This window comes from Petaurus breviceps, unplaced genomic scaffold (assembly GCF_028583685.1).
Source record: "Petaurus breviceps papuanus isolate PSGF00001 unplaced genomic scaffold, PetGlider_PUasm1.0 129, whole genome shotgun sequence".
Taxonomy (NCBI): Eukaryota; Metazoa; Chordata; class Mammalia; order Diprotodontia; family Petauridae; genus Petaurus; species Petaurus breviceps.
The window spans coordinates 4,563,434-4,587,298 of NW_027185665.1; the positions used below are offsets into that span (position 1 = coordinate 4,563,434).

General features: G+C 35.9%; 1 protein-coding gene across 2 annotated transcripts in view; it reads right to left on the reverse strand.

The window, feature by feature from the left end:
- Window positions 1-231: 231 nt before the first annotated feature.
- Window positions 232-23,865, reverse strand: part of LOC138173138 (mucosa-associated lymphoid tissue lymphoma translocation protein 1-like) — a 91,618-nt gene continuing 67,984 nt past the window's right edge. For both annotated transcript variants that reach the window (XM_069103055.1, XM_069103048.1), the window contains 7 exons: window positions 14,800-14,977; window positions 12,464-12,538; window positions 11,831-11,958; window positions 6,472-6,621; window positions 5,455-5,612; window positions 3,969-4,094; window positions 232-2,498 (listed from right to left, as the gene is read on the reverse strand). In XM_069103055.1, coding sequence (XP_068959156.1) covers window positions 2,076-2,498; window positions 3,969-4,094; window positions 5,455-5,612; window positions 6,472-6,621; window positions 11,831-11,958; window positions 12,464-12,538; window positions 14,800-14,977 — 1,238 coding nt within the window. In that variant the 3' untranslated portion in view covers window positions 232-2,075. The remainder of the gene's footprint in view (window positions 2,499-3,968; window positions 4,095-5,454; window positions 5,613-6,471; window positions 6,622-11,830; window positions 11,959-12,463; window positions 12,539-14,799; window positions 14,978-23,865) is intronic.

Here is a 23,865-nt window from a genome sequence, read left to right on the forward strand (position 1 = left end):
TGTGTGTGTGTGTGTGTGTGTGTGTGTGTGTGTGTGTGTGTGTGTGTGAAGTGTCTGAGGCCAGATTCAAACTCAGGTCCTTCTGACTCTGGGGCCAGCGCTCTACTCACTGCACCACCTAGCCGTATAAATTATTTTTATGCTAGTGATTTATTCATTGCATTATTCTCAAGCTACAAATTGGCCAATGTGTATAAATAGTGAATAACTTTGCATACAGTACTTCTAACGTTGCAAATATATTTTTCTTTATTAAAATTGTCAAAAAAAATCACAAATAAGCCATATAATATACTCTGAGTAGCAAGTAATAAAAAAAAAAAAACCCTTCATTTTCGTCCCTCACAGAATTTACAAATATACACAAAGGTTAACAAATAAAATCAAAAGGAGAATTTGGTAAACTAATGCCAGGTTGTTATTTCTAAAATAATAATGATCACATTATTATGAACTTTTCATATGAAGATGAAAACTTTAATTTTGTTTTATATTATAGCACATAAACTTTTGTTTTTAATGTTATAAAATCATCCAGGAAATAACTGCTTTGGGAATCTGAGAATGCATTGCTTATGGTACCCATGAATCTCAGGCCCCCTTACTGAAATTAAACTTCTTTTCCCCTCCCACCTCTTAGTGATCTTGATATAGATTATGTATCAGCCAGCTGAATTTTTGTGGGTTTAACCAGAAGACTGTATTGCAAGCCCATGGTTGCCTCCTGTGAAAGGTAAAGAACTGAAAAGTAGCAGATAAGAAAGAACAAAAAGGAACGAATAAAGTCACTTTTCTTTTTACAGATGTAAGGATGTTCCACTGATTCTCCACTCTCTTTCTTAACAAAAGTAATTACTTTTAAGTGTGTGAGATAGTTAGTGGAGCCCCAGCTCCACAGGTAAATTCTCCAGTGTTAGAAATGGAACAGGTTCTAAGAACATTGTTAACTTATTTGAAGGAAAAAACCCACTTATTGCATCTAGTAGGTGCTTAATAATGCATCCTTATTACCCGATTAGTCTTAAAAATGTTTATGTGGAATCAAACTAAGAGTACTAACATAAAACTCATAAGGCTGGAGGGATCATTGAAGAACGCATATCTTATGGGGATGGACATCTTACGTGGTTAGATTATTTATACAGATTGCTATTATGCTGACTCAAACCATAGGATTCCTTCCCTCCCTGTTGTGATATTCTCCAACATGTTTTAAAAAATAAAACTATCTAAAGGACTAGAAATTTTAGACTGTTCTATAAAGGACGTGTATGTAAAACTATTCATTCATTAGCAATTTTGACAAAGTCCTAAAATCACAGGATAATCAAAATAAGTGTATTTCCACAGATATATATTGAAATATAGATCTCGGGGCAGCCAGGTAGCACAGCAAGTAAGAGCACCGGCTCCAGTGTTGGGATGGCCTGGGGATTGAATCTAGGCTCAGACACTTAGCATCCATCCAGGAACACCTGGCCGTGTAACCTTGAGCAAGTTACTTAACCCCAATTGCTTGGGGGCGGCCAGGTGGCTCAGTGAGTAAGAGCACCGGCTTCAGTGTCGGGATGACCTGGAGATCGAATCCTGGGCTCAGACACTCAGCACCACACCCAGAAATAACTGGCCATGTAACCTTGAGCAAGTTACTTAACCCCAATTGCTTTAAAAAAAAAAAAAAAGAAATATAGATCTCAGATAAATGTATCTTTGAATACATGCCCTAAAAATAGTATCTACAGGATACTTGCCTCAGTTGAAAACTTCCATTCCCATTATTCCTACTTTGAAATAGTCATAATTTAAAGCACTTTTATTTCTCCCTATATACACTATATTCCTGTATTTACACAGTACAAACCAACTTATTTAAAACCCTTAAAGTGAAGGAAAAGGATATTTGCAATTAACTATACAATATGTACATTTCAAAGAGGATAATCCTGAGTTTTCTGGGAGACTTAGCTTCCCCTAATAGCACCTTTTCTTTAAAATCCCCAAATATTTAGTGCATGCCCAAGTAAGACTGAGTATCAGGAATCTAGGAGTTATATTATTTTCACAAACTAACATGGTTATTTTTCAGAAAATGTGAGCTGCTCTGAAAAAGTGAATGGCAGTTCATCAGTTGTTTCTACAGGTACATTACTTCTAATGAATGGAGATGAATAATTCTGGGCACCGTGACTTGAAATAAGTTTGTATGGAGTCTGGTTGCAATGACAATTACCGGAGTTATCAGGGTCTGAACTGTAAACAATATGGAATGAGTCTGGAGAAGAATGAAAATGTTCAGCTGCCACTGAGGTGGGGGTAGGGTTCTGGCAAGGACTATTTGGCATGAAACAAGCCTGAAAGCAACTCTTCCTTCGTAATCCTCGATGGATATCTAATTTAGCAATGAGAGGTTTGCCAACATTCACTTCCTGTCTTTCTTCTATAGTATCTTCCATTCCTGGATATTCATAGGATAAACATACAGTGAAGATTAGGTGTTCCTAAAAATGAAAAGAAAAATGTTTTGAACAGTGAAAATACATCATCTTTAAACATTTCTTCCTCAATACTGCATATACTGTCCAGCACAGCTGCCATGCTGATTTTGCTGAAAATTTTCTCTCTCTTTTTTTATTCTTTGTTACTAGAGATGGCTCTCTGGGTAGGGCAGGGGAAGGACATATTTGGAAATGAAGTGATGTGGAAACAAAAGATATCAGTAAAAATAAGATTTAAAAATTCCCATCTCTTTTCTTGGGACCCATAATTTTCCGTCTCCAAACCCATGATCTAACTCTTCTTGGCTATTTCCCAAATGCTTTTTATCTTCCCTGAATTCACAGATGCTGCCTTTTCTTTCACTGTTAGTCTGTGTCTACTCTCTGGAGTTAAAATATTATTCCAATTTCAGAATCATATAGCCCTCAAATCAATCTTCCTAAATATTGTTATAAAAAAATCTGTGTTGCAGCTTAGAAAACTTGCCCTCCAAAGATATTTCTAAAGGAACAACAATGACAAAATCAACCTTAAATATATGAACCTACTATACTGTTTAATGGCTAAGTGGTTTGAAAATGTTATAAAAACCTGTTTCTTACTTCAATACTTTAAAGACCTTGCCTTATTCAGTCTGAACTCTCCCCCAGTTGATGCAAATATCAACTTCTCAGTGACTTAGTAGATGGTCTTCATGAGATAAAAATTAAGCCCTGGTGGTCCAGTTCTCTAACACTGAGCTTCTTCCAAACTGAGCCAGGCTGGTTCTCACACCACAGATGTAGAATTCATCACTAGTCCTGCCTGCACTGAAAGGCTTTTCAGGCTAGAAGAACTTGGCCAAACTTCTGCTCTGCCCACTTAGCCCCCAAGAACTCAGGATCAGCTGCTCCATGCCATGATGAAACATCAGAATGGAACTTTAATAGAAAAAAAATCTACTTAGGTAGAGAGGGGAAGAAAACTTAACTAGAACAGGTTATGAGCTATCAAATACTCTTAAGTAGAACACTGACACTAAGCAGAGATCTAATAAACTCAATCACAGAGAAAATTTCTCCCCAAAAGACAGGTGGAAGAGTGAAAAATAAGATCAGAATAGTACTGGGAATTCTAAAACTGAGTCTGCTAATACCGTTCTGTTAAACTTTTGGAAATCACCTCATTATTCTTTATTTTGAAGTTATTCAGCAAGGAAATGATAAAGGAATGCTAAAAATATTTAAAAGCAGAATTTAGCCATAAAAGAAGGAATGATAATAGTATTTCTGAACAGCCCCAAGTTTTGAGGTTTACAACACAGAAAGCAGCAACCACCACAGAATACAAGGCAGTGATATCTTATCCAGGATACCATTATCAGTCTACAAATTCCAGCCTATTAGCGACTGAAGTATCTGTGGACAAACAAAAGATTCACATTCCCAAATATGACCTCATGAATCATGAAATTCAAGGACGGGGACAATTACCTTTAACTTCTGCAGTGAACTAAGTCGAGTGTAGAGGCAATGCTTGGGAAGATCCTTGGAGACTAAATAGCTGCCAGTCTCCTCAGGGGTTCCTTTATTTGCATCTTTTGGATCAACATCTAGATCCTGAGAGAATTTGAGACAGTCAACAGACGAATCAGTAATAATCACCCAGCAATTTCATACCATAGAAAAATCTTAGAAGAATCCTAGTGTCAGGTACAATTCTAGTACAGAGGGGGTGTGGTGTGGTAGACCAGACACTGGCCTTGGGCTCAGGAGGAGAGAGCCCCTGATAAGTGACTTTTCCTTGCTGTGCCCTAGTTTCCTCAATGCAAAAAGGAGGTCTGGATTTCGTGAGTCTAAGGTCCCTTCCAGCTGTAAATCTCTGACCTATTAACAGAATATGCTAGAAAAATACAAGGAAAAACGGAATTGGAAACCAAAACTACTATTTTTAAAACAAAGATTCAATCAAAAACTTGAATAATAAAAATAGGGTGAGAAGAGTTGATGCATCATCAACTTATTTTCATGGACAATGATACACAGCATTTTAATAGCCTACATTTTGTAATATGCAGATGATTCTTTACCTTGAACTAAAAAGACCTTCTACAATGCCTTCCAGAGAGCAAGCACTTAATGTGCATTAAAATGAAAATGCAATCAATAAACAATGGTGCTACAATTATCTTCCTACATGCCCAAGCCATGTGCATGGGGCTCCTGTTGACCTTTAATTTTAAAGGCCTTAATTAACAGTAAGTAAATTATTTCTTCAAAGCATTCTAGGGTCTTGAAAAAGCGAACTTACTATGGAAAGGCATATAGTTTTCTTTTTAAAAGATTATTGTAGGGGCGGCTAGCTGGCGCAGTGAATAGAGCACCGGCCTTGGAGTCAGGAGGACCTGAGTTCAAATGTGGCCTCAGAAACTTAACACTTACTAGCTGTATGACCTTGGGCAAGTGACTTAACTCCAACTGCCCAGCTTTCCCCTTTCCAAAAAAACAAAACAAACAAACAAGAAGATTATTGTATTCTTTAGATACCAAAACAGATTTCTCATCTGTTAAATACTTAGAAATGATATTAGTGGCTGATTCCCATTGTACCAGCAAATTATTATAATGTATTTCACCAAAGGGCTCAAAGAGATGTGGGTTTAGATGAGATTTATCAGAGTTTAAAATATAAAGTCATGGTAATTTCCATTTTTATAGTACATTTTATTTTTCACATTACCTCATTTTAGAACACAATAATATTTTAAGGCTGCCTTTTCTGAATTAATGTATTTTTTTATACTCTAAAACACTAAATAACAAAATAGCTTGGTAATCAATTTTTCAAAATTATGATCATTATCGCTAACATAAGACACTTCTATCTCTAAAATCATATATCTGTTATAAGATTGGAAGCATCTTACTTCTCAATAAATGAATATTGTAAAAAAGGTAATAAGAGAAATGAGTAACTTACAAATGGGAAATCTGTAACATAGGCTTCACACATCATTATTTCAGGTGGTTTGTGTACTATTCTTGTATAGATTATCATGACATTGGAAAACTCAGCTGCAAATCCTAGCTGAATCTGAACACCAGATTTAAAATCAAGACACATACTTTCTGGAAGCTCTGAAAAAAATGTGCATATTTAAGTTATTATTTAAAAAGCTAAATTAAAACAGCCTTGATAAAGCACACATACTTCATCTATTACACTTTAGGCTCTTCAGTTAGATTAACTGAGTGGTTAGATAAACCACTTTCCTGGTGGGAGGGACCATGTTTGACTGTCTTTATGTCTCTGAAAGTGGATAGTACAATAGGTGTTCAAGAATATTTGTTGAATTAATGCTCAATGATGCATATGGTACGTTTTGATACTTTTAAAAATGATTCAGTTTGTGAAATCATCTAATACCCACTTTTCATTGTGGATGGGCTACAATATTTATATGGAACTTTACATTTTGAATGTGCATTAACATTAATTTATTTAGAGAAAATCTAAATCTTACTTAAGACTATTATATTTAGTGACAGTGTGTTATGGGTGTTCAACAAATATAGCTAACTTCCAATTATCCATGATAACAGATTTATACATAGTACAGAGGTCCCTTCTAAGTGTCCAAAATTGTTTTTGCTTCTTATACCAATCCTCAGAGTACTGCCAACATAGAATTAAACAGAATAAAGTATAGATGGAGAAGGATCTAAATAATGCATTAGCTTAATAAATATTTCCTCAATATGAAGAGTTGACCAGTTAAACAATTATAATATGTTCATTCTACTTATAGGGCTGTTAGTCTCTGTCCAACATCATACTGAAATTAAATGCAAATGAATTGAGAGCCTGATTCAACTCTATGTTCCCTATTAAGGCTACAGTGCTTTTATAATAAAGTTGGAAGAAATAATAGCAATTAAAAAACTATATAGTCATATGAATACATTTCTAGAAAGATTTTACAAAAAATTACTGTACCATGTGCTTTGGCCCATTGTAAATTTCGCACCAAGGATTCTGGAGAACATAATGTTTGTTGTATGGGATCAGTAAGTGCCCTCTTTTCAGATAAACTGCTTCGAATCTCTAAGGCCTGCTTGCCTTTGGTTAGGTGACATTTTCCCATATCTAAAAAAGATAACATATTCACACATACATATGTATAATATGCACACATACATATAGACATATAACACACATGTAAGGATTCAGACAATGATTTCTCTCACTAATATAATCATCTTATCAATACGTTTATTTTTTCTTGCTTTCAATTACCTTACTCTAATTTCTATAAATTATTCTCCTATATATACATCTCTCTCTCAAGGTTAATTATATGGGCGTTGGGTGGGAATACCCAAGTGATGATCAAAATTTCAAAATATATTTTTTATTTTGCAAAAGAGAAAACATAAACAAAACAAGCAACATTGAGATCTTAATTAAAAGCAGAAGTAGGTGGGTTTCTCAGGATTGTTTCCAAACCCAAAATTCAGTATAATTTTTGAATGGATCAGCTAATATTACCAATTAGTTAATCTTGTACAATTTCAAAATAAAATACTGATCATTGTTCTAAATATATCATGATCTACTTTGAACCATATTAATGACATATTACTCAGTTAACTAAATAAGAATCACAGTATTATTCTCTTCTTTTTAAATTACTACAATGTTATATTCTACACTGCTGATAAATGTAGTAAAGCAGTCTGAGCAAAGTGAAATGTGATTCTTATTCCAGAATATATAAACAAACAAAATTAGTGGGTTCAAAGAACAGTGGGCTCAAAAGAAGAGTCACAATGGTAAACAAAGTTGTCCAAATTTTAAAAAGTTGGGCAAGTCTTTTAAAATTTTTTGAAGTTTTTAAGGGAAGTGAAGTATACATAATATACTTTAAAAAAGCCTCCTTTCAGGAGGCACCTTGTTAGTCTAAGAAAAAAGCTGTTCTGTTTGCTCAAAGATAAAGTATACAGTTACAAATGAAGAAGCCAGAAGCTCTTAAAAATTAATTTTTTGTTTTTAATATCACTTCTGAACATGTTCTCCCACACTTTATTCATTTTACTCAGTGAGCCCTTCCTTGTGAAAGAGAACTGGTTTTTAGAAATAAAAAAGAATAAGAAGTAGTTTAGAAAAATTAACCAACAAATCAACTGAGTCTGATAGTATATACAATGTCCCACACCTATAATCCTTCACCTCTGCAAAGAAGAGAAGACGTTTTCTTATCTCGTTTCTAGGGCCACTCATCTTCATTATAATTATACAATATTCAGTTCCATTTTTTTCCATTCAATCCATTTACATAGGTGTACCTATTGTGTATAGTGTTTTCCTGTTTTTTCCTTATTTTACTCTGCTTCAGTTCCTTGATTTGATTTGAATACTTTATAGTAATCATTTCTTAAGACACAGTACTATTCCATTGTATTCTTTTTATCTTTTCTCTTTTTAAAATCTGTTTTCCATTAAAAAAAAACACTAAGTAAAATGAGCATGTTCATAATCTCTGCATGTCAGAAAAAGGATTGTGCATAAAACTACAAATCTCTATTCTTTTTAAAGTATATAATAAATTCGACATGTGATTTTCAAAGTCGTCCTGCTTATGTGTGATTCTTTCTGGACTTTTTTGTATTTTCTTTTTCCATTTTTCAAATGCTTTATTAACTTCTGATTTACACCATTTATTTCCGCCAGATTTTGAGTTACAAATTTTCTCCATTTTTCCCCTACCCACCGCCCCAAAATAGCAGTCCCACAGGATATCCCCTCCTCCAATCTGCTGTCTCTCATATTTTCTCCCATACCCCTTTCTACTTTTGCAGTAGGGCATGGTGGATCTCTATGCCCCAGTGCCTGTATATATCTTATTTCCCAATTACATGTAAAATAGTATTAATAATAGTATATATATATACACACACATGTATATGTGTGTGTGTGTGTATGTGTGTGTGTGTGTGTGTGTATTTAAACATTTGATTTTAAAACTTTGAATTCCAGATTCAATCCCTTCCTCCCTTGTCACCCACCCTTACTGGGAAGATAAGCAATTCAGTATAGGTTGTACATGTGCAGCTAATGCAAAACGATAACATAGTAGATATATTGTAAAAGACTGACTATATTTCCCTCCCTCCTATCTCACCTTCCACTTGTTCTATTCTCTACTTTGATCCCGTCCCTTTTCAAAAGTGGATGCTTCCAACTTCCCTCCCCCCCACTCTCCTGTAGGGTGAGATATTTCTTTGGTGTGTATTTCATCCCCTCCTCAAGTCAAATTCAATGGGAATAATTCCCTTCTGCCTTCCGGTTCTACCCCTCCATTGTAATCATTTTCCCTTGCTTCTTCTATATGAGATAGTTTACCCCATTCTGTCTCTCCCCATCTCCTCTTATTATATTCCTCTCTCACCTCTCAATTTCACCTTTTAAGTATCATCCCTTCCTATTAAATTGGTCCTATGCCCTCTATCTATGTATACCTGTAAACATATATACACACATTCACATATGTAGTATTCATATGCCCATATACCCTCATATATAGACATATGTATATATTTCTATTCCCTTCAACTATTTTCATACTGAGAAAAGTTTCATCAGTTACAATTATTGTTTTTCCATGTATAATAGTTCAACTTGGTAAGTTCCTTATGATTTCTTTTCAGTTTACCTTCTCATGCTTCTCTTGCTTCTTGTATCTGAATGTCAAATTTTCTATGCAACTCTGGTTTTTTCATCAAGAATGCTTGAAAGTCCTCTATTTCATTGAATGACCATATTTTCCCCTGAAACATGATACTCAGTTTTGCTGGGTAGGTGATTCTTGGTTTTAATCCCAGCTCCTTTGCCCTCCGGAATATCATAATCCAAGCCCTTCGATCCCTTAGTGTAGAAGCTGCCAGATCCTGAGTTATCCTGATTGTGTTTCCACAATATTCAAATTGTTTCTTCCTGGCTGCTTGTAATATTCTCTCCTTAATCTGGGAATTCTGGAACCTGGGTATAATATTCCTAGGAGTTTTCTTTTTGGGATCTTTTTCAGAAGGTGATCAGTGGATTCTTTCAACGTCTGTTTTGCCCTCTGGTTCTAAAACATCAGGGTAGTTTTCTTTGAGAACTTCCTGGAGGATGATTTCTAGGTTCTTATTTTGATCATGGCTTTCAGGTAGTCCAATCATTTTTAAATTATCTCTCCTGGATCTATTTTCCAGCTCAGTGGTTTTTCCCATGAGATATTTCACATTGCCTTCTATTCTTTCATTTGTTTGGATCTGTTTAACAGCATCTTGATTTCTCATAAAGTCATTTGCTCCAGTCTAATTCTGAAGCAATGATTCTCCTCAGTGAGCTTTTGAGATTCTTTTTCCATCTGGCAAATTCGACTTTTTAAGGCATTCTTCTCTTCATTGCCTTTTTGAGCCTCCTTTGCCATTTGAGTTAGTCTATTTTTTAAGGTGTTACTTTCCTCAGTCAGGCTGTTGACTCTCATTTCGTAATTTTCTTGCAGCATTCTCATTTCTCTTCCCAATTTTTCCTCCACTTCTCTTATCTGCTTCTTAAGGTCCTCTATGGCCTGTAACCAGCTCATGTTTTCCTTTGAAGCTTTTGGTGCAGGAGTTCTGACTTCCCTGTCTTCCTCCCGTTCCATGCTTTGCTCCTTTTTGTCCCCCAAATAGGAGTCTAATGTTGGAATGTTCTGTCTGCTTTGTTTCCTTTGCCTGGTCATGTCGCCCCTCAGTCACTTGACCCTGGGCTTTTTGCCACAATAGGACTCTGCCACCGACAGGGGAGCTTTCATCCCAAATGCTGGGGTTTTCTCAGCTGCTGGAGGTATTAGATGGGTGCCCTCTCTGAGGCCTCCACATGCTCTGGCAAGCTGGACACACACCCCAGGACCTCCACCCTAGACTGCAATTTAGATCCAAGGAGGTTAAAGCAAGCACAATTACTCCTCAGACTGGTCGCTTAGTCCCCCTACACTCTGAAGGCCAGGAGCTGAAGTTGCCATGTGGTACCAACAACTCAGTGGCTTCTCGCCCCAGAGGCAAAAGCCAATGCATTCCCACTTACTGGGTCCCAAAGTCCAGACTGCACTGACCTCTCACTTTATGCTTTGCATCTATGTGTTGATAATTCTGGATTGCCACAGCTGCTTCTGATCTGGAGTCCCTCCTGCCGGTGGCTGGTCAGGTCTTCCCTGGGGCTAAAACCTCCAGCTCACACGGGCCCTGGCTCGGCTCCCACAGTGCTGCGCTGGCTGATTCCTGCTGGCCTGCCGGGCTGTCCTCAGAGGGAGGTTATCTTCTCTGTGTCATTTTGTGGGTTCTGCAGCTCCAAAGTTTGTTCAGAGTCCCCTTTTTATATGGATTGGGGAAGGTGGAAGCTGGAGCCACTCGGAGGTCATGCTTCTACCCTTCTTTATATTTTCAACTCATTTTTTGGAGGAACCTATTCCTATTTCCTAACCCTCCCCAGAATGAAAAAAGAAAACCAAAACCCTTTATATGCATGACACCAGCTTTTTTTCTCACAGTGTATCTATGAAAACTTTCCTTACTCTCATACTTAGAAATCATATAGCTTAATCTTGTTTTATTGAGAATACTGAGGAAATGGCCTTTGTCCTCAAAGAGCTCACATTCTTATAGGGTATATAAGACATTCAAACAACTCTCTACCAAGAATACAAGATAATCTTGTATAAACACAAGATAATCTCAGAAGGGAAGCACTCACAGTGGTGGTGACTGGGAGAGGTTTCCTGTAGGTGGTGTGATTTGAGCTGAATCTTGAAGGAACCCAGAAAATCCAGGGAGCGGAGATGAGAAGGAAGAACATTCCAGATATGAGAGACAGCTAGTGAAAAGGAAGCTAGGTGGCACAGTAGACAAAGCACTGGGCTTGGAACCAGGAAAACTCATCTTCATGAGTTCAAATCCAGCCTCAGACACTTATTAGCTGTATGACCCTGAGCAAATCACTTAACTCTGACTCAATTTCATTATCTGTAATATGAACTGGAAAAAGAAATGGCAAACCACTCTAGAAATGGACTCACAAAGAGTTGGACGTGACTGAAAAACTACTTATCAACAACAAAAAAAACCCAACAGTAAAAAATCATGAGAGTTGGGAGATAAAGAAAACATATACTGGAATTGCAGAACTTAAGAGTTTCACTATATATTTCAAGAGAAATTACTATGTGTAATAAACAGTGTCTCCAAACTTTAATAATCCTAAATATGGGAAGAAAAGAATTCTAAAAATTGGAACCTGGAGGACTAGCTTCCCCTTAATTTTCATTTTTTACCTTCTGCAACTTCATCCAGTAAGACAGTAATTTTCTTATCTTCCAACAACCGATCTTTTAAGAACTTCATGAAGATTCCATTTGCTAATCCAGAATGTTGGATTTCAAAAGCTTCTGCTCCTTGGCATCTTCGAAAGAGTAATAAGAACCATATTTGTGACAAAGCATAGAGGTTTTCCTAATTACTGATGGACTTCCTTTTCCTAATTCTGTTTGGTTAGTACAAGTAATATGCCTTCTTAGGTCTGAAGTTCCTATTCAAAGAAGTAGTATAACATTGCTGGGTGAATCTGACTACCAAGGGAAACTACGAGACACATATACTTGTAACAAATCTGCAAAGAGATCATTACTAAAGGAACTTTTTTTTTTGTCTTTTTGGAGGGCAATTGGAGTTAAGTGACTTGCCCAAGGTTACACGGCTAGTTTTTTTGTGTGGGTGTTAAGTGTTTTGGGGCTGGAACTGAACTCGGGTCCCCCTGACTCCGGGGCCGGCACTTTAACTCATCGCGTCACCTAGCCGCCTCTAACGGAACTCTTAAAGGTTATAAATAGGGAAGTCAAAGACAAAATGCATTAGGAGTCAGTTTTATAAAATAAGGCATATTTGAAACAAATATTAAGCTTTCTTACGTTGCATATCCAAAAACAATATTAGCGGTGACTCTCAGGGCATCCAAGATTGGAATGGTATCATCATAATCATTTCTAGAATAAAAGCATCAGATAGGGAAATAAAAAGGGAAAAATACTTTAAAAGAGCAAAAATAATGTTAATAAAACTACCATATTATAACCTTGTACTTAATATATATTTTCTGAGTTGGAAAAAATATACACAAATAGGTTAAAGAAGTAATTCTCAAACTATTTTATCTGATGATTGCATCCCTTTTCCTCCCTTCATTCAGCATTTCTTTTATCCCTACAAAAGAAGTGGGGCACAACTTATATGCACATGAGAAGAGAAACAGAGCTGACAACATTTCCCTTCCTTTAGATCAGAAGAGATGAATAACTTGGGAGATGATAAATAGTTGTGACTATCTACTGACTAAGGGTCAAAAGAGAATTCCCTCAGGAAGGGGGAACAAGAACAGATGATGTGGGGATTTCCTGCACCTAACAACTCTCAGCATCTTAAAGTGCTACCTAGAATCAGTTTTTATTTCTCCTAAATCCTTATCAACAGATAAATTATAATCTGAAATGAATTAAAAGAAAATTAACAAAGCACAGCAGAAAAAAACGCTGAATTTGGATTTAGAAGATCGAGATTTGAAAACTTGTTCTGTAATTCACCTTTCTGGACTGCAAAGTTTTCTGACCTGTAAAATGAGGGTGGTAGACCAGATTATTTCCCTTCAAGCTCTAAATTCTATGACCTATGACCCTGTCGCTACACATTTAAACAAAAACTATAACAAAAGTGGACCCGATTAGCATCAGGCTAATGTAAAAAAAATATTAACCACATTTAGTATCTATATCAGCTCTGTCAACCAAGAAAGTGAACCACTGAACCAGAAAAGTATGAAAAGTAAACAGAAGTCAGTGAAGTTGGAATCAGGAAATTTGACTCATCACAGCCCTATAAAGCTATATATAGGAGCTCCATCTTCAGTAACCAAACACCAGCAAGAACTATATCCATTATGTGGGAATAATTTTGCAATTTATCTTATGTGAATGCAGGTAAAATCTACTCAACCATGGCGACTGGCTTCATAAATTTAGGTCACAGAGAACAATTATTCCCATAGCAACAGTGTTATAAATGGAAGATGCTTTCCTGGACAATCAAAATTTGGAAAGTAAAACCGAAGATTAGTTTGTATAGTGATCTGAGGTTAAAATAAGGTTGGGTCAGATTGAATAGGAATGTCTGGATAAACTAACAGACCTAAGATGTAGAGATCTGAAATCATTAAAAGATTTGAACCTTGGCAGCCATCTGAATGAGAATGGTAGTGATAATGATGGTGGAGGGGTGGCTGGCTGAAAGGTAAAAAAGATCAATATGGAGACATTTTGAAGATAGTTGGGAAAGGAGGTTCATTATTCTTTAGGAGTTTCCTAATTCAACAATATTTATTAAATGCCTAAGATGTACAAGGCACTGGAAATACAAAAATATATATATTTTTTTGCTTTCTGGGGGACAATTGGAGTTAAGTGACTTGTACACGATCACACGGCTAGTTTTGTGTTAAGTGTCTGAGGCCGGATTTGAACTCAGGTTCCCGTGACTCCAGAGTTGGTGCTCTATAGAATTTTTAATATAATTTTTATTTTTTTTATTTAAAAATTTTTTAATATAATTTTTAAAAAACCACACACACAGTTCCTCCCCTCAAGGAACTTAAATTCTACTGGTGAACATATAACACAAGTAAATATGAAGCCCTATTCCCATTTTAATCAGGTAGGGAAATGAGGTCGGAGAAGTCCAGTGTTTTGCTCATAGTGTGTAGTCAGTATCAGAAGTCAGATCTGAGTCTAGGTGTTCCTGACTCCAAGTCCAGCATTAAATCCTTCATATGTTACAATGATATTGGCATATCATCTATAAGTTTAATACTCTTATGCCCTGTGCATCATACATATGGAGAGTGAAATAACTAAATGAAAATAAATTTTTTGATGAACATAATTTCTTCCTAAAGATAGTAAATCAGTAATCTAAAATCCATGAACTGAAGTAGCTTTTGTTTGAATTATGGTACATGCTAAATAAAAGATAAATTTTTATTACATATAAACATATATATGTATATGTAGACACATATACACATATAGTTTCTATTTTTAGTTTTCAGCAGAGATCTAATATCTATTTAGATAAGAATTACCTTTTCATTTCATTTAATGTCAGTCATTCTGATTTTTGTAGATTGAATCCTCGGAGATTAAGATTTCATTAGTTAGAATAAACTCACTATTTAACAAAGAATAAAAACTTTATTTACCTTTTTCGACACATATCCAACAAGAACACATTGAGTCCGGTCTCTTTTTCTTGCATCAATTTAAGTATACTTTGCACACACAGGCAATTTGCAGACCTATATGGATTTGGAGCATCCACAGGAACCATAAAACTGTTCCCATAGTTTTCATAGCCATGTCCTGCATAATATAATAAGCCTGAGAGAACAAATAAACCCATAAAGAAAAAATTTTAATCGTAACATTCATGTTTTAATAAATGCAATTTATTCATTGGATGTTGACATAAATACAATTTAGGAAATAAAATGCACGAGAATGAACACTCATAAATAAAGATATAAAAATAAACCATATAATGGAATGAATAATTTGCTTCATACATAAAATCCAATTGCTAAGACAGCCAATGTCAATTAAACTTTAGTTTAAATTTTTTTTTACCAGTTTTAAGTTCAAGTACTGCATTTGAAAAACAGAGGAAATTCCTGCCCTCTAATCTTGTATAATCTAGTCTTGGAGACAAGAACATACATACACACAGTAGCATAGGATGAAATGCCACCAGGAGAGAGACGAGTACTCAGTAAACAACTGGCCCTAAAACAAATGTTCCATACAAACAGGAGAAATGAACTTTCTCTAACACACACAACAGAACACACTGAGGCAGCCAGTCCAAGCTAAACTGTCAAAATCTCTTTGTCTAAACTAGTTTATTTTTTAAAACTAGTTTCATTAAAAAAGTTTTTTATTGATATTTTATACTCCTGACATCACCATAGTTACTGCAAGTATCTCTCTACTGCCCCCCCCCACCGAGACCCAATCTAATATGAGAATATTTATAGAGGGGGAAAAAGAGTCTGCCCAACTGATGAAAACATTGAAAAGGTCTGAAAACATATGCAATGTGAAACACTTGTGGACCTTCCACCTCCACAAAGGGGGTGGGAGAATCCTCTCTCATCACTCTTCCTTTGAGTCTTGCTTTAATTTTTGTAATTTTTTAAATTCACTTTTGACTTTTTGGTCTGTAGTAGTTATTACAATTTATACTGTTGTATTTATTGTGCATATTGTCTTCTTGGCTCTGCTTCCTTTACTCTGAATCAGTTCATGTAGAATCTTTCCATGCTTCTCTGTATTTGTGACACATCATAACTTTTTTTTTTTAAAGCAATTGGGGTTAAGTAACTTGCCCAAGGTTACATGGCCAATTTTTTTTTGTGTGGGTATTAGGTATCTGAGGCCAGAACCGATCCCGGGTCCTCCCGACTCTGGGGCCGGTGCTCTTACTCACTGCGCCTCCTAGCCGCCCCAACACACATAACTTCTTACAGCAAAGTAATATTCCATTATATTCATGTACCTCAATTTGTTTAGCCATTCCCCAACTGATGAGCATCTACTTTATTTCCAACTCTTAGCTATCACAAAAAAGTATTGCTATAAATGTTTTAGAGTATATGGGGACTTTTCCCCCCTCTTATCAATGGCTTCCCTGGAGTTTTAAGCTCAGTAAAAGAGTCTCTGTGCCAAAGGGCATGGACATTTTAGTCCCTTTATCTGCATAACTGCAAATTACTTTCTAAAATGATTGTACTATTTCACAATTACACCAATAATTTATTAGTGTGCCTATCTTTTTGCAACCCCTCCAACATCGACTATCACCATTTAAAAAATTACTTTTGCCAATTTGCAGGGTGTGAAGTGAAACCTCAGGGTTGTTTTGATTTGCATTCCTCTTATTAGTGATTTGTAGCATTTTTTTCATGTAGTTGTAAATACTTTTCACTTCTTTTGAGAATTTTGTTCATATATTTTGATCATGTAATGACTATTAGTCATACATACATATACTATGAAAATGGCTATTAGTCACATAAAGATATGTATATTTATACACAGATACATATATATGAGTGTATATATGCATACACAGAGAGACAGATAGTTTATATATCTTGGATACCAAACCCTTATCAGAGAAATTTGATAGGAAGTTTTTCCCCCCTCATCAACTACTTCTCTTCTTCTCCTAGATGAATTAATGTTGTCTCTGCAGAAGTTTTTCAATTTCAAGTAATCAAGGTTATCTAATTCATCTTTTATAATTGTATTTCTTGTTTGTATAAACTACAGTTGTAATACATCCAGTACAACTGGTAGATAAAATTGCAGAATGAGAAAATTAAGGACAGAAAGCAAAAGGATAGGGTGCTAAAAGTAGTGTGATTACTTTAATACTTGTTTCTATTTTTAACAATTTTAATTTTTCCTAATATAATGACATAAAGTATGCTATTAATATAAATAAATTAGTTCTATTTTTAGATGTCTATAAAATATTGAAAAATTTGTTTACCTTTATTAGTTCCCACAAATTTTTTTTAGCATAAAGTGTTTCCAAATGTCTAAAAGACATCTTTATCTGAGTCTAATTCATCATCTATACCCCTAAGTCTATTCTTCTTCCTCACTTTCCTATCTCTGTCAATAGCATCACCTCTGCTTATAGCCCAAAGATATTTTTGATTCCTCTTTATCTTTAAAAGAGACTACAAACACTATGAGGGCAAAAAAGTTGTTTTAACTCTGGAGATCTAGCACAAAGCAAACAAGTGCTTAATAAAGGCTTGTTGAACACAAAACAAAGTCAGTATTTTAGGAAGATGAATCACAGAGTTTCACATCTGGAAGGAACTTCAGAGGTCCTTGGGTTCAGCCCGTACTTGAAAAAGAAGCCCCACTGGAACAAATGCTCACCGGCTTGACACTCTACAAATCGTCATTCTGCCTTTGTTGTTAGACTTCCAATGAGGGGAAATGTACTGTATTACCATGGCTTCACTTTCTGAGAGCTGTGAAGAAGTTCTTCTATAAGTAAGCAGGGTAGGAGTGTTGGGGTAGATAATTCTGATGAGCTCATTAGAAAGTGACTCTGCTGGGACCCTGTGATAGCTCATACCTTTCCTTATAGTATGGGCATGTTAAGCAACACCTTAGGCAGATAACTCTCAATTAGGTCTCAGTGAGTAAGGCTTCCTCAAATTGAAATTTATTTGGCTAGCAAGGAAAAGAAATGAGCATTTATTAAGCGCCTACTATTTGCCAGGTATTGTGCTAAGTACCTTATTAATACGATCTCATTTATGCCTCACAGCAAATCAGGAGGTAGGTGCTATTAGTATTATTCTCATTTTACAGTTAAAGAAATTGAGGAATAGTGTTATATGACATGTCTAGGGTAATAGAGGTAGTAAAGTGTCAGAGGCCATATCTGCACTCTGGTCTTCCTTATTCTAGGCCCTATGCTCTGTCCATTGTATTACCTACTTCCAGGTTGACTGCTTATGGTCCACTGAGAAATCTTTTATGTATTTTCTACATTTGTTCATGGGTTCCTTAAGAGTTTCTTATAACTTGCATTTTCTATGTGAAATAAAGGCTGTCCTATATTCAGTAGCATGTTACCTTGAATGGGAGCTGGGGACTCATCACCCAGAGTTATGCAAATCTAGACATAAATTATACATATAAAATATATTCTGAGGTGTTTGAGTGTAAAGTCTGGGTGGCAAAAAATATGATAACAAGTTAAAGAGACACTGATCTTTTGCTTTAGTATTTAGGACTGGCCCTGGTCCATGAAATGCCAGAGTTGGGCGTCCTGAGACACAGGTTATAATTTCATGAAGCCTAAATTTCCCTCTTAGCAACCCTTCCCACTGTTCCTAACTCCGACCTCTGGGATCAAAAAGAAGTCTATCCCTCCCACATGACCGCCTTCTGAGTACTTGAAGGGAGACTCATGTCCCCTTTGTTAGCCTTCCCTTCACTCTTTTCCTTCAACTGACTGACCAATCACATCAGTTAGAGCCCCAAGCTATTTCTGTTTCCTTGCTTCAGGTGCTATTCAGTTTATCAATAACCTTCCTAAAACGTGGGCTCCAAAGAGATGAAGTGTGCTCCGACCTGTGGCAGGACAGGGAATGTAGGAGGCCACTCCTATATTTCAGGGCTTCAGGCATTAAGTGGTAAGGTAAAAACCTTAACTGGGTGTTCCTTATCTACCATTACAGAGACTTACTCTTTTCCTATTGCCTTAAAGCACAAGATTATCAAAGTAGTTCACAAACATTTTAGAGCTGTCCTAAAATATTTATGGAAATGAAAACAACTATCCAAACACATTACATATTTTAATGTATTTTTATAATGCATTTGTAATGATTTCTATAATAAAATTAGTATATACTTTATATAATTATGGTAAGGAAAATAAAAATGGTTCAAAGTAAAGCGAAGCAAGTTTTAATTAAAAGCACATCAATCACATTAATCTTATCCCTCTAAATTCTTTATTCTTAACATACTATGGCCACAATCCAGTGAATTTTTATTTTGGTAACTGATTTCATCAGGCTATGTAACAATTATCTACCAATTGTGCTCTTAGGGTGGCATTTAAGTGGATGGTCTGTAAAATAGATTTTGATAGTTTATTTTGGACTGATATGCCAATGGATGAGTTTGGGGAATTTGATTTCATTGCCAGGGTTCCTGTGCAACAACTGTTTGTGCTAGCTGTATTATGCTTCTATTTTAGAAATGGTGAGGTCAGTTAGATTGAAGAAATCAAAAATAAGAGTTGTGACATATGGCCACTGAAACAGAGCCAAGTGCTGGTACCAGTTATTTATTAAATAAAGACCTGGGTTCAAGACCTAGCTCTGAAACATACTGGCTGAATGACCCTAGGAAAGTTACCTGATTTTTCAGTGGTCTACCTGGTGATATGTATTAACAAAGAAAGAAAGTTCCCTAATATCAATGAAGTTGCTAGTCCAGGTGCTGTCCCTATATATTCATTTACCTCTAACAGTTTACCATGTGTGGAATGAAATATTCTGGTTCATCTATAAACACCGGAAATGTATAAAACATGAATTTTATAGAAAACTGAAACTTCAAATTATAGTCATTTTTTTCAAACTACTTTCCTATTAGTTTTAAAGTTTGCCAATTCTTCCTTCAGAATGTCTTATAAAAGGAACAGACATCCTTTCCATTCCTACCTAAATTACCTGCAGCAGACAACATCTACATCATCCACTTGGATCAAACAATCATAGACTTAAGTTTATGAAAGAAGAGCTTAAGTCCACAGAGATTAAATGATTTGTTCAAGAAGTGCAGTTAAGATCTGACTACAAGCCCATTGTAATGGCCTCTATGACTCCAGTTTCTACTACCAATAATCCATTCTGTCTGATTAATATTTATAATCTGAATTTCACAATAGCTATTATTTTCATTTTACAGTTGAGGAAACAGAAACTTGTGCCTGTGGTCGACACACTAGGATCAAAGAATAAAGGTGGTCTTTAGAACTTACAGAATGAAAAGCCCCAAAGTGCATGGCCTTGACAGATGAATTTGGGCTTATACATATCAGGTACTCTGTTCAGTACGGAAGTATCAACTATATCATACTCTCTCTCACATTATTAGCACAGCAATTATAAAAGACTCAGAACTATCCAATAAATGATGACACAGAGATCTATAGAACTTTAAAAAATTTGTATATAAAAATTTAAAATAGTGTATATAGTTTGTACCAAAGTTATAACATAGTGCAGATCAGAGTTACAGCTATCTAAGATAACTTTCCAAATTTACTCGTTTTAGTTTCTCTTTAAGTATGGCATATGCATTTAACTAACTACTTCATTTATGAGGGGTAGCTGGTCAAAAGATTCATCTCTCCAAATGATTTTGTGTTTGGTGTGGAAATTTACTCTAGGAAACTGGATATTGAAGGCATGCTAATTCTTTGGTGCTCATTTTCAAGGAAATATTTTGTCATAGCAAATTAAACTGCAATACACCATAATTAAAATGGACTTTAAAATACTTTCTGCAGAGACAGCAAGAACAAGCAGATGAACCGGCAAATGGCTACTAAACACATGAATGTTGAAAAGGATTTACTTTTCTTTACCAAGCATTCATTGAAACTGGAAAACTTTCCACTGGGGGTAAAACCACACTGAATATCTTGAGTAAACATATACTGCCTTACTTTTACTGGGTATTCCATAAACACTGCTGACTGCCATATGTAAGATTTTTGATAGTGATAGGACTCATAGAAAGCTGTTAAAAAGCTTTTCAAACTGATTAACTGAGGGGCAGCTAGGTGGCACAGTGAATAGAGTAACAGCCCTGGAGTCAGGAGGACCTGAGTACAAATTCAGCCTGAGACATTTAACACTTACTAGCTGTATGACCTTGGGCAAGTCACTTCCCCCCCAATTGCCTTGCCTTTCCCCCCTCCATAAAAACCCCAAACAGACAAAAAACTGATTAAATGAGAATTAAGCATATTAAAAATTCTATACATTATACATACTATGGTGCTTCATTAAAAAAACTTTTTGGACATATTTTTAACTAGGAAGAATCCCATTTTTCTATAAAACATGAAAAATAGCTCTATAGTCACAAAAATCTTATATGTCTGATATAGTAAAGGAAGCTAAAAACAGACATGAAGGTCACTATGAAAGAAAATATTTTTGAGATTACTGGTCAAAGGGCAGCTAGGTGACTTAGTCAATAGAGCACTGTGCCATGGAGTAAGGAGGCCCTGAGTTCAAATTCGGCCTCAGACACTTGACACACTTTCTAGCTGTGTAACTTTGGGCAAGTCACTCAACCCCAACTTCCCTGCTTTCTCCTCTTCAGAAAAGAAAGCAAAAATAAATAAATGAAAGAGAGAGATTACTGGTCAATGCCACATACCTATAAGTACTTAACATACATTAAGAAAACAGAAAGCTCCATGTCAAATGGTCTCACTTGATTTCTACATTCTAAAATAAAGGACTCTATGGCAACTTTTCTATTAGCCCTATGAATATGTTTTATTTTTCTAGAAAATGTGGGAATTCAAATGTGGAATTCAGTACTGTATTTGCAATTTTATAAAACAAGATCACCGTATTTTCCCCATGGTCTCCACTATAGTTACATTCCCATACAACTGTTTTGACCAAAAAAGAAAAAAAAATCACAATTAAATCAAGTCTTTAGCAGTGAGGACTCTCTTAGAAAGATCCAGGTTATTCCTATACTCACTCAAAACTACTGTCTGTCATCTGTCATCTATGAGCACAGGATGGACATATTCAGAGTTGAACATGAGGTTCATTTCATTAGTAAGGGAGATATCACGCCAAACTGTACCTTCCTATACTGATTGCCAAAGCGCAGCAATTAACATCCTTACCTTGGTTTTCAAGGTCTCTTTTAAGAAGTCAGTTATTTCTCTCTTTGGCCTCCATTATACTAGTACAGTATAGCTGGTTAATTTTAATTCTGTTTACTAAGCTTAATTGGAAAGAAACATATTGAGTTGAAGGCTCTGAACTATGTAATTTCTTTTGCCTCAGATATTTTTCAGTTGCAAGATAAGTGACACATGCAAAAGGAAAATACAGTGGTATGTAGAATTCAAAATAGCATATTTTAAAATGATTCAGAAATTGGCTTTGAATGCGTTTTTATATTTACAGTGAAGAAATTCATTTGCCTTTCATTTGAAATATGAAATTGAATATGTCCACAAGGGGGTGACCAGGATGATGAGGCATTTGTAAATCATGCTATATGAGGAAAGGATGAATAAAATCAAATAATTGAAAGACTCAGGGATATTCAGGATTGGGAAGAAATGGAGTTGGATACGATAACTTTCTTCAAAAATCTGAAGGACTAGTATGTGTGAGAGTTATTTCAGGAAACAGAAATTCTCCAAAGGTTAAGAACTAGAACCAATAGATAGAAATTTTAGGCAAGTAGATTTTGGTGTAGTCTAATTGAGAACCTTTCAACAATTACAAAATCTTGTAACAATACCCAGAGCCTCAGAACTGGAAGGTGCTTCAGGGGCCATCCAGTTCAAATGAACAACCTGAACAAGAGAAGAAGCATTCTCTACAATATCCCTGACACTTCCTGAGGCTGCCCATTCTATTCTGTATAGCTCTAGTCAGCAGGAAGTAATTTCCTATCATTAAGTCAAAAGTTCTTCTCTGAAACTGCCATCCACTCTTCCTAGTTCTGTCTCCTGGGGCCAAGGAGAACAAGCCCAATTCCTCTTCCGAATGACAGCTTACAACTCTCCGAGTTGTGCCTGTTCCACGTTAAACATGATCTTGAGCTCCTTCACCATCCTGAATATTCCTCCCCCTCCCAAATCTCTCTATATCATCACTGTCTTTGCTAACAAATGCAGTCCTTGGGACCGACCACAGGACTTCATGTGGGGTCTGATCACAATAACTATAGGAATGATCATTTCCCTAGTTCTGGACACCATGCAGTCTAAGATCATGTTAGCTTTCTTTGATTGCTGTAGTGTATAGCAGTTGCTGCCAATTCCACTGAAAGCCTGCAAGTTAGTCATAAATTCATACCTTAAGTGTTGTGATTTTGCTTGTCCTTGCTTCCAAAAAGCTATACTTCTTTAGTTCTTGCCCCTAACTTCTTCCCTTTCCAGAAATAAGGCCCTTATAAAGCACACGGTCCTCATTCTCCTGTGAAGATATTCCACAGAAAGATCTCAGAAGAGATAAATTACATACTCTGGATGGGAGCAGTATTTTTGGGCCCTTGGGCCTAGTCAAGTCCTGTTTAGGATCCTAGGATGATTTATGTATTACTTCTAACTACAGTCAAATGCTATTAACAGATAATAGGAAAATTTGTTCATTTATGTACCCATGTGGCCATTTCAAATACAGGTTGAAAGGAATCCACCTTTCTTCATTGGTTTACAGATCGTGGCAAATGACTAGACAGAAACCAAATATGAAGACACCCACTGGAGATTGCTCAGTCACCACTAAAACAACTAGACTGGGTTCACTGATGCTTATCCTTTCATATACTTCTTTTATCAGTAAGATGAAAGAATAGCCAACAAAAGAGAACAAAACAGTTGAGCAATGGAGTTAACACCCCATTTGTTACCAAGCATGCCGGATATTAAAGGCCAAAGTATGACTCAG